Genomic DNA, 23,962 nt, shown 5'->3' with positions numbered 1-23,962 from the left:
CATTATAAAGAAATCTGCATGAATACATAAATCAGTTGATGGGAGTTGAATATCCTCTTAATGTAAAACAAACATGCTGAATTCAACTGAGGTACACAAACATGGACAAAAAATATATAGGCAATATGCATGACAATGACATTCAAGTTATACAGCAGAATTTCATCTTAATCCTGAATGCATCTTTCTAAGAAACATGACTCGCTATTACTGAATATTACAGTTTTAAAATTATCTCCTTTGACAGATGAAATTTAGTAACAGAGTCAAAGATTAAGTCTTTCTAAGACTTCTAATGTATACTTACAAAGTGAAGTATGTTTTATATTCATCAGAACAGAACATTCAGCTCTGGATAAAAAACACATGTTCAGCAATTCTTTAAAACATCAGTAGAAAATGATAAGTAAACAACACTGACAGAAGACAGATATTTACAATTCACATTTTCTCCTGACTTGCTGACAATGATTTTAATCTCTATCACTTAATTAGGCAGATGGGTCTTAGAGGCAGGTAACATGGTCAAAATGTATTGTATCATCTCTTAAAATAAAAATTTGAAAGGTTCAACGAAAGGTTATACCACAGTTCAGGATAAGCCCATTGCTTTGATCACAAATCCCAAGGCTTTCACGGAATAATGACAAGGATTGGTTGTGACCACACATATGCTTTAGTTTTCTGTATTAAGGTAGGATCCCAACTGATGTGAAGGGCCTCTTCAGAGAGGCTGTATGATTCTCCTGCTAACAGTCACCAATTTTGTCAATTGAACTAAAATCATTACTTCAATAATGCCTAGGCACCTGTGACAAATATAATCTACTAACCCGAAGAAACAATATAATCAAAATAAAAATAAAGATGCCATATCACAGCTAAAATTAAATTTTTATTTTATTCTTACTAAAATATGAAATCCTGACAACTCAAATATCAGCATGATCGCAAGGTAACTAATTCAATATACACTGCTTTTGGGACATTGATAGTAATAAAAATGTGAAAGCAAAATTTTTAGATTTTCACAATTGGAAAAGAATATATTTTATCAAAGAAAAAAATTAAACGTAACAAAAAAAGGTGAATGAACAATATATTACAAAAAATAATGTATATGCTCTGATACATTTTAACTTTCAAGTATTTTGTTAGCCCACAAATGAAAAAACTTGTTAAAAACTTAGAGTTGAATTGTACCTATAAGTCATTTTAAATAAACTGCATATCTGAAAGTTTTCAAATTAATGTTTAAATTTACTTTCTCTTTATTTAGCAGATAAAATACTGTGTGTGTGTGTGGGGGGGGGGGGGTTGTGTGTGTGTTTAGTAAAAGAAACATAACAACAATTTTTAAAATTGGAGAGGGAAAAATAATCCATAACACTTCTACAAGAATCCTGTAAATACCATGTGGTTTCAGATATTAGAAACTGTCATTTTTAATGCATTAAATTAAAGAAAAATCATAAATTACTAACCAATAGATAATAGATAATCTATCTCAATCTAATATAGTGAAGACAATAATTGGGTTTGAGTCTTGTCTACTCAAATTACTGGTCACATGCCCTTAAATTAATTCAATTTTTCCTGACCCTGACTCCCCTCAATGGCTACTTCTAAAACACAAGGTTATTGTGAGGTTAATATGAGATAATACAGAACTCTACATGCACATAAGATCTTACTACTATTATTAGCATCATTAATGTGAACTCTGATAAAAACCCCAAATTACAGACTCAACTTGCCTGATTCTTAAAGCCAACAGGACATTCACTGAATTATGCTCACTCATAAAAGCATTTAATGTCATTCTACAGGCATTTAATAAAATTTACTTTTAAAAATTAATGTGTGCACAAAAATATTTGAGACTTCATAATTGCTACTAAATAACTATCACATTAAAAACACATTTATTATTTTTTTATTAGCAAAGACAGTATGGCTTAACATGTCTCACTTTATGATGAATACCCTCAATATTTTATAGTTCTCTCCTGCTTTCAACACATTTTTCACTTCCATATTTGGCTGGACATTTTCACTCAGCCTTTTGCTGTTCCAGGCCCCTATGTTCAAGGAAATTGTAACTTGGGAAGAGAGAATAATCATTAATAATGCAAACATCAGGTATGCTGTAGCTGCCGGAAGAGAAGACATAAATTAAATGCCCACCTTAAATTCTTTCTAAAACAGTTGTAAAATATATACATATTACTATGAGTGCAGGTGAGAAGAGTTAATATAAGTGTCTATGAACACATTAATGAACAGTCTAAATTTTTAATTGAAAAAAAGTATATTCTGATCACCAATCAAAAAACAAATCAAAGCTGATGTGTGTACACTTTTATAATTTAGGATGACAGGAACATTTTCTAAGTGCCTTAAAAGATTTTTTTCCTGCCTAGCATAAAAAGTTTCAAGTAATCTTTATCAAAGAATAAAAAAATAACTCATTGTAGACATAAATGTACAAAGTTCAATGCTAAAAAAAATAGTACAGCAGGTCCTTGGATAATGTTATTTTGGTTGATGAGATACCATAGGAGTTTAACTGTTGTTTATATCAATTAACCTATGGCAAAATTGGTTTTGTTATATGTTTCGCTTAAAGTCACCTTTAAGTGAGGACTTAGTGCACATCAGTACATCATTTAACCTTCTGATACATGAAAAAAGAAAAAGATTAAAGAGATGTGGTTAAATTAACGAATCTGCTAGTTAGGCATAAGTGATGTATAAAAAAAAGGATGAACAGATAAACAGTTCAGTTAGTATCAGTGTTTTACATTTGCTAAGAGAGAGCTGAGAGTGCTAGAGCACACTCTAAAGTGGATGTGTGAAAGGGAGAGAGAAGGATGGAAAAATAGAAACTTGAAAAAAGAAGATAAAAATAAACAACAGAGAGAAAGAGAGGAGGGGAAAGGCATGGCGGGAGGAGGCAGAAGAAAGGGAGTACATGAGCCAGAAGTGTCTAAGGGATATATGGCAAGGAATGAGTTTAATTTTAGTTTCCTTTAGCATGTCTGAAAATCAGGAAGAATAAATGATAAAAACTAAGAAAATAAAATTACCCAATCATCAAAGTTTAAGGTATATTTTTTAAAACAAATGCATCAAGAAATGTATTTCCAGCAATTACATTTAACTGTAGCTAAACACACACTTAAAGATGGCTGTAATGCTGATGCTATCAGCGTCCACGGAATGTATTATGGTAGGCAGTGTACTCATAGGGGATAAGGAAGCTAACTCAAATTACAGACCCCTGGGATTTTGGAGGTAGAAGAGGGCAAGTCAAAGGTCTCATGTTTTACAAATCTCACAAGACACAAATAAAACTATTCTATGATCATATCCATTTTGTAGTCCTTAACAAACACATGTGCACTTAAAACTTTTAAGGGTTGGTTTTTAAAGCTAAAACTAATTACTATAATATTACTGATGGGCATTTATTTAAAAATATTTAGTAATATCTTAGGATTTAATTGCATTCCATTTACTTAATTATAAGTATTAAATATGCTGTACTGAGCTTACCAATTTCATAACTTAATATAAACTTTATATTCATCACTAACAATCCATAATGAATTATAAGATAGGTTTTTAAATTGAATATCTAAGATATGGCCAGTGACAAGATGTCCACATGGAATTCTTTTGTAAAGTGACAACAGTAAAAACTCAATCTATCTTTATGGGTCAGCAGATGACAGTCAGCGTTCCGTTTTCTTATGGCCAGAAAAGCCTCTCCTAAAATAGGGCTGTCAGAAGCCCATTCCATGTGGGGCACATATCCACTTGGGTTTGCTGTGCCCTTCCGACGAGGGTGGCCATGCTCTTCTTTTTCCTAAGGTGCCCTCTCTCTTTTCCCCAGGCTCTTTCACTGACTTCACTTTTTTGGACAACTTTAAATCTATGCATTCTTTCATTTCATTAAATCAATAGTTGCTGATTTCTAACTAACTGCAAGGCATGTTCTAAATGCTGAGGTTATAAGGTGGATAAAATTAAAACGTCTTCACTTCCATAGAACCTTAGTGATGGAGACATAAAATAAATAATCCACTATATGTGTATCATGTCAAAGAGTGAAAGTACTGTGTAAACAATAAAACAAGGTAAGGGGATCGAGAATGATTTTAGAGAGGGAGTTCAGTGTAAGTCCACTCTGGGGAGGTGACATCTAGGAAAAGTGGTTCAAGCATAGAGAACATTCTATTCAATGCCACTCGAGCAGGAGTGCACATGGCATTTTTGAAGAGGAACAACAACAAAGGCAAGTGAGGCTGCGGTAGAGGAAGAATCTGAGAGGCAACCAGATATATGGGGCCTCAAGGCTAAAGTAAGAACCTGAGTTAGGTTCCATTAGATGAGCCATCATAGGAGAGATTGACCAGAGGAATATGACCTGATTTATAAAGCAAGAAGATTATTCTTGTTGGCCCTATGGAGAAAACACCACATGGGAAACAGCCCTAGGGATGGATGTGGTGATAACTGGTCAGATTCTGCATACATTCTGAAGGGTGAGAAGCTAGGCAGTGGTGTGTGTATGAAAGGGAGGAACCAAAGACTCTAAGCTTTCTAAAGGTCTGAGCAAACTCAGTAAATGGTACTGTCTTTTAGTGAGATGGCAAACACTGAGGGAAGAGAGGACATTGAGGGCATTAAAAAAAAAAAAGTCTGAGCTAGATGTATAAATCTAGATTTCAGAAAGAGCCATGAGATAAGGGGCAATCGCTAGGGAGCCAGTGTTCATGCAGAAGAGATTCAAAGACTAAGCTCTAAGGTACTCTAGTGATTTAGGGTCTGAAAACAAGATAATCCAGTAGACTTAGAAAGGAGATAAAAAGGTAGCTAGGAGCCCTCACTGGTTTGGCTCAGTGGATAGAGCATCAGCCTGTGAACTGAAAGGTCCTGGGTTCGATTCCAGTCAAGGGTACATGCCCAAGTTGCAGACTTGACCCCCAGTAATGGGGCGTGCAGGGGGCAGCTGATCAATGATTTTCTCTCATCATTAATGTTTCTATCTTTCCCTTTCTGTCTGAAATCAATAAAAAAAATATCTTTTTTTTTTTTTAAAAAAAGGTAGCTAGGAGAGAATGGATCCTTATTTAGGAAACCAAGTGAAAGAACTGCTACAAGGAAAATGGATCAATTAATTGTGTCAGTAATGCTGACAGATCAAGTAGATGAGAACTGACAGTGCACACTGGACAACAGGGAAATTGTTCATCATCAATGACTCTGACAAGACTGGTTTCAATAAAGTAGTGGGAAGTCAACCAAATGCCGTGTCCTGGAGAATTATTTTTAACCTGTCCCTTGAATTCATCCCGTTAGCTAGTTGAGGAATTTAACACATTGAGGACCTGTAGTTTTACTGCTAGCTTTACCCAGTGGCCAGATAAGTTTCTATTAAACAAGGATAAAAACCATTTTACATAAATGTTAAAAGCACGCCTTAAAATTAAATACCCAATTGCATTTTGAAGTTATTTATTACATGTTCTTACAAGCTAATTTTTTTTAAAGTATGATACTTTGTAAAACACTGTGTAATATGAAAACACGAGAATTCTCGTGATCCGTCGCAATGTGTTTTAACATCTTTCCTTTTACCTGACTGTAATGGCCTCCTGACATTTCTCCCAGCCTCAAGCTCTCATCCTCTTTCCCCAATCGCTGGACCTATTTTCCACACTTTGGCCATAGTGCTTTCTTTTATACCAGAGCCAGTTACCAGCAGGAGATGGTAAATGACAGCCCATGGGCCCAAGGTGACCTGTCACCTATTTTTACAAATAAAATTTTATTGGAACTCATTCATACTCATTTGTTTACATATTGTCTGTGTCTACAATGGGAGATTGCATAGACTTCAAATCGAAAAAGTTATTATCTGTTTACAGAAAAAATTTGCTGAACTGGCCTATAGAATTAAGCTAAATATCTTTAGAATATTACCAAGAGTCTTCATATTAGACCACAACTGTCTTTCAGTATGTCTCGTTTTATGTTTTCTACACATCAAAGTACATAAGACCAATTAGCAGACCAATAAAGCATTCCCCAAGGTGCAAAGCAGTTACCCTAATTTTATTAATGTCCTTTTTCTTGCTTAAAAAATTATTCTACACTTCATCAAAGCATCCATTTAATAAATATTTAATTTAGTACCTACTATGTTCCAGGCACTATTTTAAGCTTTAGGAAAAAAACCAATGAGCAGCACAGTTCAGAATTTTTGCTTGGTGGAGCTAATGTTCCAATAGGTAAGACATAATAAACAAACAAATAAATATATGTATGTGAGATGGCGAGCGATATGAAGAGAAATCAAATGGGGAAGTGAGTAAATGTGCACAGGGTGAGTCATTGATAATGTAACTTTGAATAGAGATGACAAACAAGGCCTTTGCTCAAAGGTGACATTGAAACAAAATCTTGAAAGGGGTGAAGAAATAAATCCATAAGAATTTATGGAGGAATTTTTCAAGTGAAAGTAAAAGTAAAAGCAAGGGCCCCAAGGTGTATCTAAAGAATACCAAGGAGGTCCTGTTGAGCTAGGCCTGAATGAGGAAGGGGCAAACAGTATAATGAGAGGCCAACTGGAAAAGGATTCTGGAGGGGAGAGGAGGCAGTATAGGGTCTTACCTGGTAAGGACTTTAGCGTTTACTCTCATCTGGAAAACCATTTACTAAGATGGAGAGGACTGTGAGAAGAGCAGGTTTGAAGGAATAAAGAACAGGAATTTGGTTTTAATGTGTTAAGTCTGAGATACATTTTATATGTTGAAATAAAGATGTCAAGGAGGGAGTCAGATATCAGAAGAAATGTCCAAAGTAAAGACATAAATTTAGGAGGTTTGTTAAAACTCCCTTGCATCCTTTAAAATAGAACTCAAATATCACATGTCCTATGAAGTCATCTACAACCCCTTCTCCCCAGTCAGAATTAATTTCATTTTGTTCTTATCTATTTATAGCACTTATCACTGCCAAATTTATATTGAAAATAGTTTAACGTATACCTGTCTTTCTCACCTGGAGATATGTGAAGTAAAGAACTATGTTTATCTTAACTTTTTAACCCCAAGTGCTCTCCACTATATACTGCATATGATAAATAATCAATAAATGCTGGATTAACTAAATGTGTTTGGAGGATTTTATTTCACCTGTCATAGGAAGTTTTCTCCATGAAGACAGGAAGCTAGATACCTGTGCCCTAACAAAACTTGCTCTTCTTCTGTGTTCTCTACACACATGCCCAGGTCAAATTAAATTTCCCTCTCTCTCTCTCATCTGGCAAGACAAATCAGTCTCCAAATCCTAACAATTCTAACCTAAATATGTCTTAAATTCATACACATTTCTCTAGTACCATTATCACTACTGAGTTTAAGCTTCCATTTCCTTTGGTCTAATTCTAACAGCTTTTAGACTGTTTCCACTCTTGCTCACAGTATAATTCATATTCAAACACCAATCACAGCGATCTCTCAGTTCATATCTCCTCTGCTTCTACCCGTCCAATGTCTCCCTCTTGCCCTCAGGATGAAGTAACCTCCTTACCAAAGTATTGAAAGCTCAATTTTCACCTTTCATCTCCCTCCTCTTGGTTTCAGATGCTGTACCTATGAGCCTACAGAGTCCTTATTACACTGAAAGGCTGAGACGGTTTTAATATCAGTATCTGCTCTCGTGCAAATGTTCACCCAAGGAAATGACTATGTTTTATTTGGTGCAGTATCAACCAGGGCCTGATAGTGTATAAACAAAATTAAAATAAAAATTTAAATATTAAATGTTATCTCAAGATTCTGTCAAACTTTTCACTCTAATTTTATTTTTAGCAAAGGTTATTTTAGTAATAAATTATTGTACTAAATTCTTAGCTTCTGGAGAAATACGAGTCTCCAACAATCTCCCCTTTAGATGCATTTATTACTGCCCCCTTTCAAAAATAATGAACCTTGGTGACAGTTATGACTCCTTCCACTCTCCAAGCCTGACTGTTAATCATTCCACAGGAGAGATGAAAAAGGGTTTAAACGGCAGTAAGTCCGTTTGTATTTAATCATTAGATTTAATTTATTGACACCAAAGGTACCTGAAATGAGAATTCTGCCTAGAAAAGCTTAGAGATTTGCCTAATATTTAGATGTGATTGTGTCGTGAAATCCATTCAAGCTTTAGGAATCTGTGATTTGTTCTACAAAATTTAGTCATAATGGTTCAGGCTGAAGACAGTAATCTATTCTGCACCTCAGTTTCTAAAGTTAAGTGAGTTTTTAAGACTTGAAACAGAGTCTGCTTGGAATTAAAAATTATTATTTATCACGGTGATGATTCTCCAACCCAATTTTAGCACTTTCTATGCCAGTCCTCAAGACTACCTATTATATCTACTACCTGTCAGTTTATATTTAGATGAAATACAACATCAGGAAAATTGTTACGCAAAAGGATGAAGGAATCCATCTTTCCATAAGCAAAAAGTGATTCCTTGGTGTGATTCTGAAACAATGCCCCAAGTCTGCGCTGCCCAACACAGCAGCCACCAGCTGCAAGTGGATAGTAAATATTTGAAATGTGGTTATATTTACATGGTGTAAATATAAAATATACACCTGATCTCAAAGACAGTGGGGAAAAAGAATGCAAAGTAGCTAATTAATAATTTCACACTGGTTATATGTTGAGATAATAGTACTTTGGATATATCAGGTTAAATCGATTAGTAAAATTTCACATGCTTTTTGGACAGTGGAGTAAGCCTACTTAGAGAACTGAGCAACGCTTCTCAACTGTTTCCCAAGCAGAATAAAAAGCACCATTGAAGGTCATATTTTAAATGGAACCACAAAGAATGCACAAAAATACAAATGCTCTCCAAAACTTTAAACAGTAAATCATTCTAAAAATGAAAGACTGCTTTTAGTTAAATCTAATAAGGTCTCTCTCTTCTCTGAAATAAAAAGAATTCATATTTTTACCTTTACTTCATAGGAATAAACTTTAGTTTTTAGAAAAAATTATTCAGTATTAGCAGGATGCAAAAAAAAAAACACAAAAAAAAAAAAACAGGGATTCTAAGATATTAAAGTGCAGGTTCCCACCTTTAGAAAAAAAAAAATGTTGCCCTGGTTGTCTTTCTTAGTGGTTAGAGCACTGGCCCATGTACCAAAGGATCATGGACTCGATTCCCAGTCAAGGGCACGTACCTTGGTTGCAGGTTCGATCCCCAACCCTGGTCTAGGGCACATGTAGGAGGTAACCAATCGATGTGCCTCTCTCACATTGATGTTTCTCTTGCTCACTTTCCCTCATTCTCTCTCTCCTTCCTCCTCCTCCCCTTTCACTGTCTCTAAAAATCAATGGAAAAAATATCCTCTGGTGAAGATTAACAAAACAAAAAAAGTTAAGTATTAGAACTATTATACTAATATTTTCTAAAAAAATTAATTTAAATAAATCTTCTGTTCAAAAATGTCATATTTTAAAATACCATAAGAGCATCCTACCTAATAATAGAGTAATATGCAAATTGACCGTACCTTCGCTACACCCACAAGCCACACCCACAAGCCACGCCCACCAGGAAACTGTCACAGGGACGCTGGGGTGCGGCCGAGCCCAAGGCCGGGAAAGCCTCAGGTGGAGGCTTTCCCGGCCTTGGGCACCAGCGGGGAGCCTGCACGGATCGCAGGCAACCACTGGGGGTCGGCTCCTAGGATCCTTAGCAGGGAGGCTGGGGTGCAGCCGAGCCCAAGGCCGCCTCCCGGGGCCAAGCCCTGACCCTGAAAGAAGGCAGAAGGCGGTGGCCACAGCCAAGGCCTGGGTCCCCGTTGTCGGCAGAAAACTGGTGCAGGCAGCCAGGTGAATGAAGGTCTATTGCACGAATCTTCGTGCAAATGGGCTGCTAGTATATTATATTAATCAATCAAGGTAATGATTTAGAATCCACTTAATAAATTGATTTCCACCACCCACCCTCATACTTCACTATCCCCTCTCAACTGTGTAACATTTTTCTCAGTGTTTCTAGAAACTCCAAGACAATACAAATAAAGATCAGACTATAATTAATATAATTCTATCTGAATTACATTATATATCAATAAAATGTTTACACTGTTAGAGTGATTTAAATGTGTTTTCTTACACATTTATTCTTACACACTGTATTATAATAATTTAAACATGCTTTCTAACATGTTAAAATGTAACACTTCTAAAGAGGCAAGATTAAAATAAAAGGCATTGTTATATCCCTCCTTAGTTTTAGAAGGATCAACTGAAAGGAGGTTCTTTAAATAGCCTATGTAAACATAAGCTGTAGGTCCCAAATTTGCTGGTTATCAATATAGAAAATGGGGTAATTTATCAATAATATGCTATTTAACCTACAGATATTTTATGGTAAAAAAAGGAGAATATTCATATTGGTTAGAAGGGCAAGTAAGTTTCAGTAAAGTTAGTCATAAAGAAAATTTCTGTGCCTCTTAACACAATGAAATGGTAGTTAAAATAAAACTATATTTCCAACCAGGCTCCAATTAATCTGACATTTATAATTTTAAATTCAACTTTTCCCATGCTCTCCACTTTTTCATATAGATGCCCTATATAAACACTGCTAAAAAGATAGAAAGGCAGTAGCACAATAGCAAGAACTAACAGTCTAGTATGGTCTATTCAGTGGTCTGTTTTATTCAAGTATGATGGTTCATTCAAAGGAAAGCAAGATGGATGTAAGTTCGTATTATTTGTGAATGAACAAAAATAATGAGCAAAATAAGGAAGGAGAAAAGTAAATAAGGTCATGTGTGCTTTTTTTTTTTTGAATGTTGTAGCTGTTTTTCATGGGTTTATTTATCTATTATTTTTACAGGTGGGGTATGTTAAGAGAACTGTTTGAAAAAAAATGGAACCATGTGCTGTGCTAATTAAAGAATTTTGAGAAAAAAGACTGAGATTTGGGAAAAGAGACAATAAAACTACAAGGATCTGTCATATGCCACCTCCTGTCCAATTAAGAATTAAGCAGGAAATATAGCACTGAGAGAGGGAGACAGTTGAAGATATCCACTATCTCTCTGTTACAAAGCAGGAAAAAATAATTTTCAAATTCACGATTTTGTTTTTATTTACACTACTAGCATTGAATCTAAGTATGAATATAAAAATGTGGTTATTAGATGCTTAATTAATGAAAGACTTTTAAAGGTTTTAAAAATTCTTAATTCTACAAACTAATAATAAAAAGTCAGACTTATCAATGTTTTTATGTGTTTATATCTCCCTACTACTTCTCAAAAGAGTTAAGTAATTAAGCAATTTGAGATTAGAAGTGGAATTCAATAACAACTATTAGACCTAGCTGGTTTGGCTCAGTGGATGGAGCGTTGGCCTTCGGACTGAAGGAATCCGAGTTCGATTCTGGTCAAGGGCACATGACTGGGTTGCGGGCTCAGTCCCCAGTTGGGGGCATGCAGGGGGCGGCCGATCAATGATTCTCTCTCATCACTGATGTTTCTATCTCTCTCTCCCTCTCCCTTCCTCTCTGAAATCAATAAAAATATATTTTTTAAAAATAAAAACTATTAAATCTGTTATTCTCATTTACTGTTATCTAATATACACTGAGTGGCCAGATTATTATGATCTCTGAATGCATAATAATCTGGCTACTCAGTGTATATCCTATATAAAAAAGGCTAATATGCAAATTGTCCCCTCGACCAAGAGTTCGACCAGTAGGCAGGCCGGTCAACTGCCCGTGTCCCCTCCCCCTGGCCAGGCTGGCTGGACCCCACCCATGCACGAATTCATGCACCGGGCCTCTAATACATACACACACACACACACACACACACACACACACACACACACACAGAATGGCCAGATTACTATACGTTCAGAGATCATAATAATCTGGCCACTCAGTGTACATTTTGAAATTATCTACTGATGATTCTTAAAGAGTATGCTATATAATTGCAAGAGTATTACATAGTACATTATTAGTGATATAAAAAAATTCTACAGATGTCCCAATATCTATGATTATTTCTGCATATGACAAAATCTTTAGTAAAATATCTTTAATATAAGCAATAATATACTCTAAATAAGACAAAGCATGTGAATACATTTTACAGACTGTTAAGTACCACACCTAAAAAGTAAAATATAGCCAAAACCGGTTTGGCTCAGTGGATAGAGCGTCGGCCTGCGGACTGAAAGGTCCCAGGTTCGATTCCGGTCATGGGCATGTACCTTGTTTGTGGGCACATCCCCAGTAGGGGGTGTGCAGGAGGCAGCTGATCCATGTTTCTCTCTCATCGATGTTTCTAACTTTCTATCCCTCTCCCTGCCTCTCTGTAAAAAAATCAATAAAATATATTTTTTTAAAAAGTAAAATATAATTATCATTATATTGAACTTTTAAGTACTCTTTAGTAACATAAACATTAGTAATGTAACTTCTCTTTTGAACTCCAATATATCTCATAGGGTACTTACCATTTTCTCACATATAGTATAATAATCTATGTATAATTCTTATACTTTTATGAGACTATAAGGAGCTTTACAACCATAGACATATCTCATTATATTCAACAACATATAACATTGATATTTTACTGAAAGAGACACAATTATTATGAAAATAAAATTCTGTACTTCTGAGCGTACAAAAAAAAGACTAGGAAGGGTTATATTAGCTAATTATGCAAAGTTTTTGATCTCTTACAGTAGTGAACATATAGATAAGAGAACTCTTATTTCTCCTCAATAATAATGCAATCCTATACCAAACAGGGTCAGGTATGCATTTAGAACCAGAAGCAGGTCAAAGATAATTCTTTTAAGAATAGAGACATGGGGGCTGGCTGGCATGGCTCAGTGGTTGAGCGTCGACCTATGAACCAGGAGGTCACGGTTCGATTTCCGGTCAGGCCATATGCCCAGGTTGCGGGCTCTCGATCCCCAGGGTGGGGCGTGCAGGGGGCAGCTGATTAATGATTCTCTCTCATCACTGATGTTTCTATCTCTCTCTCTCTCTTCCTCTCTGAAATCAATAAAAATGTATTATTTATATTTTAAAAAGGATATAGATATGAGATCCTTGAAATAAAACAAAATAAAAGTCTGAGATCTTCCTCATAATATATTTCTGACTATATATCTTTTTTGTTGTTGTTGAATTTGGAATTCCATTGAGCAAGCTGCATTACATCCATAATAGACTTCCTTTTTAAAAAAAAGGGGGAAGAAAACAACCATTCCACAACTAAAGAAAGAGACAAGAGATAAAGAGACAGACATGCATACAGATAGAGACAGGCAGAGATCAGACACAGAAGAGAGAGACACAAATTCCGTATAGTGGTGCTTGGCCACTTAACTGAGACCTCATTCTTTGAAGCTTATCTTCAGTAAAAAGACTGTACTGCTAGAGAAAAATTGCCCACAATCATTCAACAAGGGATACACGGGCAATAATTGTGAAATGAAATGTTTCTGTACCTTAATATCAGATGTATCACGCTGACTGTTTCGCCAAGCTCTGGAAATGGATGAAAAAGTTCGATCTGCATGATCAAATTTCCCTCCTTGCAAATTTAGGAAATATGTTGTGAAGGGTTCCTAAAAATAAGCAATTGAAAAAATCCATCATGCATAAAAATGTGGTTTTTATAAATCTTTACATCTAAATATTCTAATGACTAATATGCATTAGCTAGTAATAGGCATTGAATGGGAAGTATACCTAAATTATTACATTAATGTCCTCAAATTACTTCTCTTTCCAAAGACTTATTCCCAAAATTTGGTATGTGTTACATATTTTAAACACTCTTCTTTCCAAGAATAGTTTATTAATAACATTCAGACATAAATTAGATGGTATTTTCTTCATAGTACAGGGAAATTGTCCAATATGTAATTTTCCTATTGTTATGGCTCAATATTTAATTTATGATTAAGAAAAGAAAAATGTTTGGAAGATTTAAAAGCCTCCTCTTAGTTAAAGAACATTTAAACACATATTAGTGGATAATTGCTTGAAATTAGCTAAGCACTATAAATTACTTCTAGGATTTATGTCTGCCTGTACCCTTCTAACAAGCTTTAATTAATGATGTGCTGCTAATGCTTTCCCAAAGAAATTACTTTCTAGTAGATGAATCACCTTTCAATTTTACAGAAACATTTCTTGTTTAACCAATATATTATCAATACAAGGCAGCCTTGGTGTAACTTATAAATATACCTTATTCCATTTGGGGCAAATGAAATTCCAAAATATATGAATATATGTCTATGTTAATTAAATTTCATTTATTTTAAAAAACAACATTTGAATATAACCTATGATACAATCTAGAATCTTCTAAGGTATCTATCATTTGAAGAGGCAAATTTAAGGGAAAAATTCACACAGTTAGAGGTGAAACATTTTTAAGGCAATTCTACAGTAATACATACCAAGAGGGATACAGAGATACTTACAACTAGAACCTTAATCACTGAAAAAAATTTAGCATTCAAAAAAGATGCTGATTTTTAATCACGGCATATTCTCCACAACATGAATTTATTCAAGGTTTATTATTCAAATTGAACTTACTATTCTTAGCAGCCATGCAAGAACAAAACTTGCAGTTGAGTAATGAGTACCATAGTGGAACTTTGGAACTTGATCATCTTCCCATGATTCATAACGCTCTGCAAAGAACGCTGCTCTTTTTGGATTCAAAGCTCCTACTGGCTGCCAATGGGGAGGAAAAACAAGAACACAAATGTAAGCATCCTTTATCACTTTCACTCCTCAAAATGTTGTCCTATTAGCAAGTTTGAAAGTGAATTAAAAACTATGTGTATTATTTAAATTAAAACAGATTGTTACGTTCTGACAGTAGGTGGAAAAACAAACATTTTCAACGTAGGTTAAACATACACATATAATTGAATGGAGAAATCAGTCATTTCTCAATAAGTCTAGTTTCTATTGAATAAGTGTCTTTAATCAGCCCATAAAAAGTATTTTTAAAAAGACAATTATATGAAGTAAATATTAGCTATATAATATTTTGGAAAGCACCTATAAAATTCTACTTAGTTATTTAGAAGCAACAACCAGAAACAGAATCCTGAAGCTAGAGGATTAATTTATAAGAAGTTCTGAAAAGAGGATGGAATAAAATGGGAGTGAGCAAGGAAATTGTGTGAAAAGGGGATTAAATGTAGAAATTTCTACGAAGATGAGTAAAATCAGAACTTAAGGGGAAAATATGCCTGCATGAAATATAAAAAAATACATTACATAGAAAGAATGGTACACAGATTACAGGGGGCTTACTGGAGTTATAATAGTGCCAAGTTAGAAGGTTATTTTGGAAAATAAAATGAGTCAGTATAGCCCTGGTCAGCTAGCACAATGTTTGAGCATTGCCCTGTGCACCAAAAGGTGGTGGGTTCAATTCCTGGTCAGGGCGCATACCAAGGTTGTGGGTTCAATCCCCAGTTGGGGCACTTGAGTAGGCAACAAATCAATGTTTCTCTATCTCTCGAACCCCTTCTTCTCTCACAAAAATCAACAAAAAACATATCCTTTGGTGAGGATTAAAAATAATTTTAAAAAATTAATGAGTCAGTACAGGTAAAATCCTACAAACCATGCATGACAACATCCAATGAATGCTACCTATTATTTTTGAGATTATCTTTAGAACTGGAGTAAAATTTCAATGAAACAATAGCCTGTAAAGAGCCAGCACATTACTTGGCATAAGATAAGAAGCTTTATAAATGTTAGCTTATGTTGTTATTATTGCTGCTGCTGTTATTCAGGGAACACACTAAACAGTATGCAAAATTTTGTGTGATTATACACATGTACATTTTCTTAAGAAAAATATACAGAGTGTTCTTAAGATTTTCAAAGGGGTCTAAGGGCTGAAATGATGTTAAGATCAATTGCTTTAAGTAAATTCATTCTAATAAATCATTCTGACCTTTAGAAAACACCTATTATTTTTTTTAAAAAATCAAATCACTTTCTTTAATGAAGACCTATGAATTAGTCACTCCTCATTTATAAGAGAAAGAAAATATCTGATTATTAATGGGGGAAATATTAAAATAAATTTTGATATTGGTTTTAAAATAGCTGTATTCAGAAAGATTCTATTGAATATAAAGCAATGTTAAATTAGTCTTTAAACTGCTTTTCATGTTAATATGGGATTTTAAGCAAGATTTTTAAAGCATCAGTTTAGCTATCTTTTTTTAAGTTAACTATTTTTTTCAAAGCTCCTATTTATTTTTAGTACCATTCTCTTCAATAGCTTTAAAAGATTCTAATCACACTGTATTTTAAGCGACTGTTTTATGTTACAAGCAAATTTTTTTAAATCTTTAGCTGATTAGCATTTTAAATCAGTATACAATATACTAAGTTAAAATGCCACCTTTTAAAGCATTAGTTTCTGCACAAAAGAATCATATCTGATTTACTAAATTTATGCCAGTTAGGAATGAAACTGACTCCAAGAAATCTCTGTTACAGAACCAATTTTGAATGCCTTTAAATGAATTTTAGTTGTTGTCCCTAAAGACTGAGCTATGCAAAAGGAAAAAAGAAATAAAATCATTCAAAGACAAATTATGTGAATTAAAAATAGAATCAATGCTCCTTTTGTATGGTTCTGCAGCATATTAAGTATTCACTTTATCTGCTCCCATTTTTATTACTCTCCAAATGAGTGCACCCCCAAAATCAATAGTTATAGAATCACGTTTCTTGAATATAATGCTAAAACCAATTAAGATTGATTTCACTAGCATCTAAAAAAAACGGCATTGCGCAGAGATCCATATAGGTAGAACCCACAGTATTGATTCTAGCTGTTATTGTTACAGTTGGTTTCTGAAGCCTGCTCCAGGACAGCTATCAAGACATACCACATTTATTTGCAAGCATATAAAAAAGAAGTCCCCAAATAAAAGAAGGTTAAAAAAAAACACACAAAAAAACAGTGGAGCTGTGCAATGACAATGATACACTATCAGCTTACTCAGAGAAGTTACAGTGGGAATACACACATTGAATTATACATTACGCGAAAGCACTGATTTATTGTGGTAATAACATCCACCTCATTAAAAGATTCTGCTTTGCTGCAGTTGGAAGGCTACATATTGTTTACTGCTATAAATTAATGGCGGTACAAAGAAGGCTGTGGAACCGTCTTAACAATAGATCTGTAATGACAGTGCTGTATATCACAGCTTCCTCAGCAGCTTCATAATAAAATGGAGACAATGTATTGAGCTAATACATTCTACCATGCTGGCCCATATTTTTCTGACAACTGCTTTAAAAGATGAGCTGAATCCAACTATGCTATAATGCAGCAAAACATTTAACTAAGCAAGAGTCTGTCACACACCAAAGTGCATCATAGCATTTTTAAAACATTGTCTAAATCAGCATTTCAAGATGTTTATTAATTTCTATAAAGAAGTAAAATTAAATGCTGAGAATTACTCTTATACAGTATATCACGAGTATCAATAGAGTATAATTCAGAAAAATGCAGAGCACTATCATCCTATAGGGAGCTCTTTGTACAATTTAACTGTAAAACGTTGGCTAAAGATATTTTAAAATCAGCAAATTGATTAAAGGAATAAGAGCAAAAATATTGGTCATTTAAAATGATAACAACTTCCTGGAAAAAAAAATCAACAAAAAACAAGAATTGATTAGAGAGGTGTATTCAAGTTCATAATGACATAAACATAAATAACCCTAGAATATAAAAAAATAATTACAAACTTTACATGAAACTAACAAAAAGAGTTATATAAGATTTTTAAATCTACAAAATAATAAAAGAACCTTGAAATAAAATTATTTAAAAATTAAAGTATAAGGACTACCAACACAAACATTAAATTTAAGAACATGGAAGTAACTTGGATTATAGTAAGACAAGACAAATTAAAGAAAATAGAGTACCAAAAGTCTTAAAAATGTAGAAACAGCAACAACAAAAAAATCACTGTACCTATGATATTTTAATCTCACAAATAGCAAAACTGCCAAATGTGGTAGAGTGTTAAGTATTCTGTTTGAGATATAGTAATGATACCCTTCAGAACCAGATGTATTAAAAAAAAAAACTTCCTAAATCAGGTTTTTAAGAGTATTACAATTAAAATACCTTACTACCTTATTTGAGAAGCAACTTTTCTAACTATTAGGATAACAAAAATATTGCATGTAAAGTGCCCAGCTCAGTGCCTGTCACATAGCAAATTATTAGTAATAATTATTTTTCAGTTTATTTTACTTAAGGACCAGTCAGAAATTAAGCAAACACTTACTGAATAATTCAGTTAGATGATTTGGAATATGAGGAAGCAAAAACACCCCATCAGAAGAGCAAAAAGAAAAAATAATCCAAAAATATGAAGATAGTATAAGGAGCCTCTGGAACAACTTCAAGCATACCAACATTTGCACTGCCAGAAGAAGGGAAGAGAGAGAGCAAGATACTGAAAACCTATTTGAGGAAATAGTGACAGAAAACTGCCCCCACCTGGTGAAAGAAAGAGACATACAATTCCAGGAAGCACAAAGAGTCCCAAACAAGAGGAACCCAAAGAGGCCCACACCATGGCACATCATAATTAAAATGCCAAGAGTTAAAGTACAAAGAGAGAATCTTAGAAGCAGCAAGAGAAAAGCAATTAGTTACCTATAAGGGAGTGTCCATATGACTACCAGCTGATTTCTCAACAGAAACTTTGCAAGCCAGAAGGGAGTGGCAAGAAATATTCAAAGTGATGAAAAGCAAGGACCTACAACCAAAATTACTCTATCCAGCAAAGCTATCATTTAGAATTGAAGGTCAGATAAAGAGCTTCACAGACAAGAAAAGCTAAAGGAGTTCATCACCATCAAACAAGTATTACATGAAATGTTGAAGGGTATTCTTTAGGAGAAGAAGGAAGAGAAGGAGAAGGAGGAGCGGGGGGAGAGGAGGAGGTGGAAGACGAAAAAATGAACAATAAAATGGCAATAAATATTTATCAACAATTGAATCTAAAAATCAAAATAAACGAAATCTAACGACCAAAATAAACTGATGAATAAAATAGAATCAGAGGCATGGAAACATGGAACAGACTGAAGAATCTCAGAGAGAAGGGGTAGGAGGCGCAGGAAGAGATTAACCAAAGAACTTGTATGCATATATGCATTACCTATGGACACAGACAATAGGGTGGTGAAGGCCTGGGGCAGGAACCAGGTGGAGAGGAGCAAGGGGGAAAACAAAGGGTGGTATCTGTAATACTCTTAACAATAAAGATTTTTTTTAAAAAAGAATATTTTTTAAAAATCCATTAAACAAGCCGGATGAGATGAGTGGAGTCTATTAGAAAAGAATGTAATAAAACATCATAATCCTCCATTGGTACATATAGTACTTATACTGTGCATTATATGTCAGAAGCCTAATAGTACACAATAGTCCCCCCAAAACACTTACCTCAAGAATATAAGCAAAGCCAAATTACTTCACAAAAGTCCAAAGGGCGCTCAAATTTTACTATGAAATTATATTAAATGTCAAGTATGCTGCAATCATCTTCTACTACATTAATTTTAAAAATAGTTTTGGATTTACAGACCCCATCAAGGGCACACAACAGACTCTCATATAATCACTACTAAAAGTTAGTGGTAAAAAGAAAAGGCTTTTGTCTTAGCTGGTTTGGCTCAGTGGATAGAGCGTCGGCCTGCAGATTGAAGGGTCCCGGGTTCGATTCCGGTCAAGGGCACATGCCCGGGTTGCGGACTCGATCCCCAGTGAGGGACATGCAAGAGGCAGCCAATCAATGATTCTCTCTCATCATTGATGTTTCTCTCTCTCTCTCTCTCCCTTCCTCTCTGAAATCAATAAAAATGTATTAAAATTAAAAAAAAAAAGAAAAGGCTTTTATATTGATACATTCGAAGTTTTTCTTTTTTAAAATTTCAGGAAATCTCACCTGAAGTTATATAATTAAGAATAATATCTCCAACTTACATTTTACAATTTATAAAATATTATTATGCATTCTTGCAATAAATATGTTAGCTAGATATCACTATTTTAATAATGAAGACAAGAAGTATTTTGAGTAATATTGTTGAAAATCAATATAAATCTGAGACAAAAACCTAGTTCTCAAAATCTGGTCTTTGGGCCATTTTATCCATCTAAAACTGTTGTACTACAAATTGTTCTTCCTAATTTCAACAAATTCCCCATTTCTTACCCTATTTGAAATGATATTTATTTAATGGATTGATTTAAAGGCTAATAATACATGTAAAGGCTAAGAAGCAATCCTGGCACAAAGAAGGTCCTCAATAAGTACAATTGCTATTAATGTTGTAATTGCTATCATCACTGTCACCATAATTCCTTCTTCCTTTTGAGATTTATGTGTGAATTGTTCCATTTTATACCAACCTTGCAGACGTGAAAAATTCCAACTGCTGGACCATGATTATAGTTACTTAGAGTAAGGAAATTATAGGGAATTGACAAGAAATCTGAGTAATTTCATATAGCAGAAATCTGCTTGAGTTAACAAACTTCTCTTTTAAAATCCAAGTCTGCAAAGAGGTTTTTACATCTTTCTATGAAGGCTTTCTTTAGAAAAATCAATGGACCCTAACATGAGCATGAGAAGCAATGGACCCTAAGCATGAGGATGAGAAGATGAAAGAAAGAAGAAAGAAAATAAGCAAACAAACAAATAAGTAAATCATTCTAGAGCATAAAAACTCAGAAATAGGGCCTTTGTAAATGCTAAGGGAGAGTGTCTCATAAAGATTTTGTGTGTATATAGGAATATAGGAGAGATGTCAAAAGTGCCTCAGGAAGGGCAAACAAAGCATGGCTACTTTAGGATCTTAATGACTGGCCTAAAGCCATCTGCCAATGTCATCTTCATTCGGTATGATTAGGAAATTGGAAACATCCTTTAATTATCTGACTACATATAAAGCCCGTCCTACAGCATTTATGAGGTCATGGACAAAAGAGGTCATACATTATTTTATTCTTTCCTGGAAGAGGGAAGGTCTGTAGATGTTGAAAGAGAGCCACTGCTAAAAACTAGGGGGGGAAGGGGTAAAAAAAAAAAAAAAAGAAAAGAAAAAGTGGTTGACTTAATGCTATATGAATTAAATGGTTTTTGTTATAAAAATATCAGATTAAATGTTAGTTTCATCTAACTTAGAAAATGAAAGAGGGTGAACTATCAGGAAATGTGACATCATAAAAGATGGTAACAATTTGGTTTTAAAAGATTACAGGAAATAACTATGATATGCAGATTAAAAGGACCATTCTATTTAATGCCAATGCTACTATTTATTGGATATAAACGATGGTGCTCAAGTCTCATATAAATTATATCATTACATTCATAACAATCCCTTAATACAAAAACCTATTAGCATTCCCAAATTACCAGTGAAAAAAATAAGTCTGGGAGAAGTTAGATGACTATTGTTGGTTGGTTACCAAGCCAGTGACAGGGGCAAGATCCAGAGCAGACTCTAACTAAATTGACTATAAAGCCTAAAATGATCTGGATTGTGTAGATTGATGAAAATATTGGTGCCAAATCTGTAAGGCCATTAGAATCCTTTCATGGGAGGTTTAGATTGTCTTTGAAAAAATACAATTTACGTTTTTTATGTGAATATCACTTAGTGGAGGTTTTATAATTGGGAATATGGGTATTTTGTCTTGGGACACCAAAATTATGCATGGCAAAAACAGCTTTTATTTAAAAAAAAGTAAACAAAAAAGATAAGTATTGCATCACAGTGTATTGCTTTACACTCCTCTTAACTTTTAAATATGTATACCCCCATCCATGAACCCAAATGAATTTTATTCTGTGCATCTCCACCACCTGCCTTTCTCCCCTACAGCCCAAGAGAAGAAAATAAAGAAAGAGCCTCTGTCATTTAAGCAATGTTGCCACTGTTAGGAGGTACAGCAACTATTTTGTGTCAGTTATAACAGCTCTTTTATCTAAATGGCAATTGCAACAAATAGCCTGATCAGCATTTATGCAACCTTGGCTTTTAAGGTATTTTGTCAAATGCTATATATGGTTGAAATAGATTGGTACTTTTCTTCATGCACTCTACATTTTATTTAATACTGTCAAGAAAAAAATTCCACTGGCACACCAGTGTAATTTTTATTAACTCTGTATTTGTTAACTCTAAAGTGTGGCTTTTAGAGTTAACAAATACAGTAGGTCCTCAGGTTACATCCGAGATCCGTTCCTACCGCGTGACATAACGTGATTTTTGCCATAAGTCAGAACCCACCTACATAAGCACCTACGTCACTCACATGGAGCACATACACAGCAGTAAAAAAGTGAAACAGTAAAAGAAATTTAAAAGGATAACAATTCCTGACCTTTACTTGTGGTAAATAAATAATAAAAAACATGAAGCACATATATACATATATCAAAATGACAGAACTTTTTTTTAAGTAAATAAATGAGAGATGGCGACGTAACCACAAAACAACGTACGTCGAGTCCAACGTAACCCGAGGACTGTCTGTAAGCACTTTTGTTCTCAAGTACCAGAGCAGTTTCTAAGCCCTTTAAAACACACTTTCTTGCAAGTAGCATTAAACATGCACTCACTATACTATTTCAATTTAACAAACACATCTTGCGGAAAAGAAAGTATTTCATTTTATTTATTATGCCTATGTAGAATCTAAATCATTTCAAACGCTCATATTGGTAGATTTAATAGCAATGCCTTCACACTTATTATTCACCTATGGTTCATATTAAGTGATTTTTACTATAGGTTTTTATCTGAATTTGAGACAGGTACATAAATGGATTAAAATAATATTTTAATCCAATGCCAGTGTTGAGGTAAATGCTAGCATAACCCCAATGTTAACAATGCAAGAAAAACTGGAAAAAAAAGTAATTATGAAAATGATAAACAATCAAGATGCACAAAGCTGATATATCAAAACCTATCCATTTGTAAACAGAATCATATAAGACCATTAAAATCAGAAGTTCCAGTCCAAGAAGGTGTCCTTCTAAGAGAAACCTAACCTATATCTACATATGGAACAATCCCTCTGAAAGAAATCCAGAAACTAGCTGAGCAACTCATAGATTTGAGAAAACAAGAAAAAACACACTAAAAAAACACACACCCATATCATAACAGACTAGAGGCCCAGTGCATGAAATTTGTGCATTAGGGGGGGGGTGGAGTGTCCCTCAGACTGGTCTGCACCCTCTCCAATCTTGGACCCCTTGGGGGATGTCCGACTGCCGGTTTAGGCAGGATCAGGCCTAAACTGGCAATCGGACATCCCTCTCACAATCTGGGACCGCTGGCTCCTAACTGCTCGCCTGCCTGCCTGCCTGATTGCCCCTAACCACTTCTGCCTGCCAGCCTGATCACCCCCTAACCCAGTGGTCAGCAAATTCATTAATCAACAGAGCCAAATATCAACAGTACAACGATTGAAATTTCTTTTGAGAACCAAATTTTTTAAATTTAAACTTCTTCTAACGCCACTTCTTCAAAATAGACTTGCCCAGGCCGTGGTATTTTGTGGAAGAGCCGCACTCAAGGGGCCAAAGAGCCGCATGTGGCTTGCGAGCCGCAGTTTGCCGACCACTGCCCTAACTGCTCCCCTGCTGACCTGATTGATGCCTAACTGCTCCCCTGCTGGCCCGATCGCCCCCAACTGCCCTTCCCTGCAGGCCTGGTCCCCCCCAACTGCCCCCCCCACCTGCCAGCCATCTTGTGGTGGCCATCTTGTGGCAGCCATCTTGT

At 34.7% G+C, this 23,962-nt stretch overlaps 1 protein-coding gene across 3 annotated transcripts in view; it reads right to left on the bottom strand.

Annotated features, from left to right (window-relative positions):
* The window catches only part of LRBA (LPS responsive beige-like anchor protein), a 563,043-nt gene that overhangs the window by 129,518 nt on the left and 409,563 nt on the right, over positions 1–23,962 (bottom strand). For all 3 annotated transcript variants that reach the window (XM_079771501.1, XM_079771500.1, XM_079771502.1), the window contains exons 45-46: positions 14,672–14,812; positions 13,567–13,686 (exon numbers count right to left, since the gene is read on the bottom strand). In XM_079771501.1, the coding sequence (XP_079627627.1) occupies positions 13,567–13,686; positions 14,672–14,812 (261 nt within the window). The remainder of the gene's footprint in view (positions 1–13,566; positions 13,687–14,671; positions 14,813–23,962) is intronic.

Source organism: Cnephaeus nilssonii (genome assembly GCF_951640355.1).
Source record: "Cnephaeus nilssonii genome assembly, chromosome: 5".
Classification (NCBI taxonomy): Eukaryota; Metazoa; Chordata; class Mammalia; order Chiroptera; family Vespertilionidae; genus Cnephaeus; species Cnephaeus nilssonii.
Note: the sequence above shows the minus strand (reverse complement) of the source record. Positions and strands in the feature narration are given on the sequence as shown.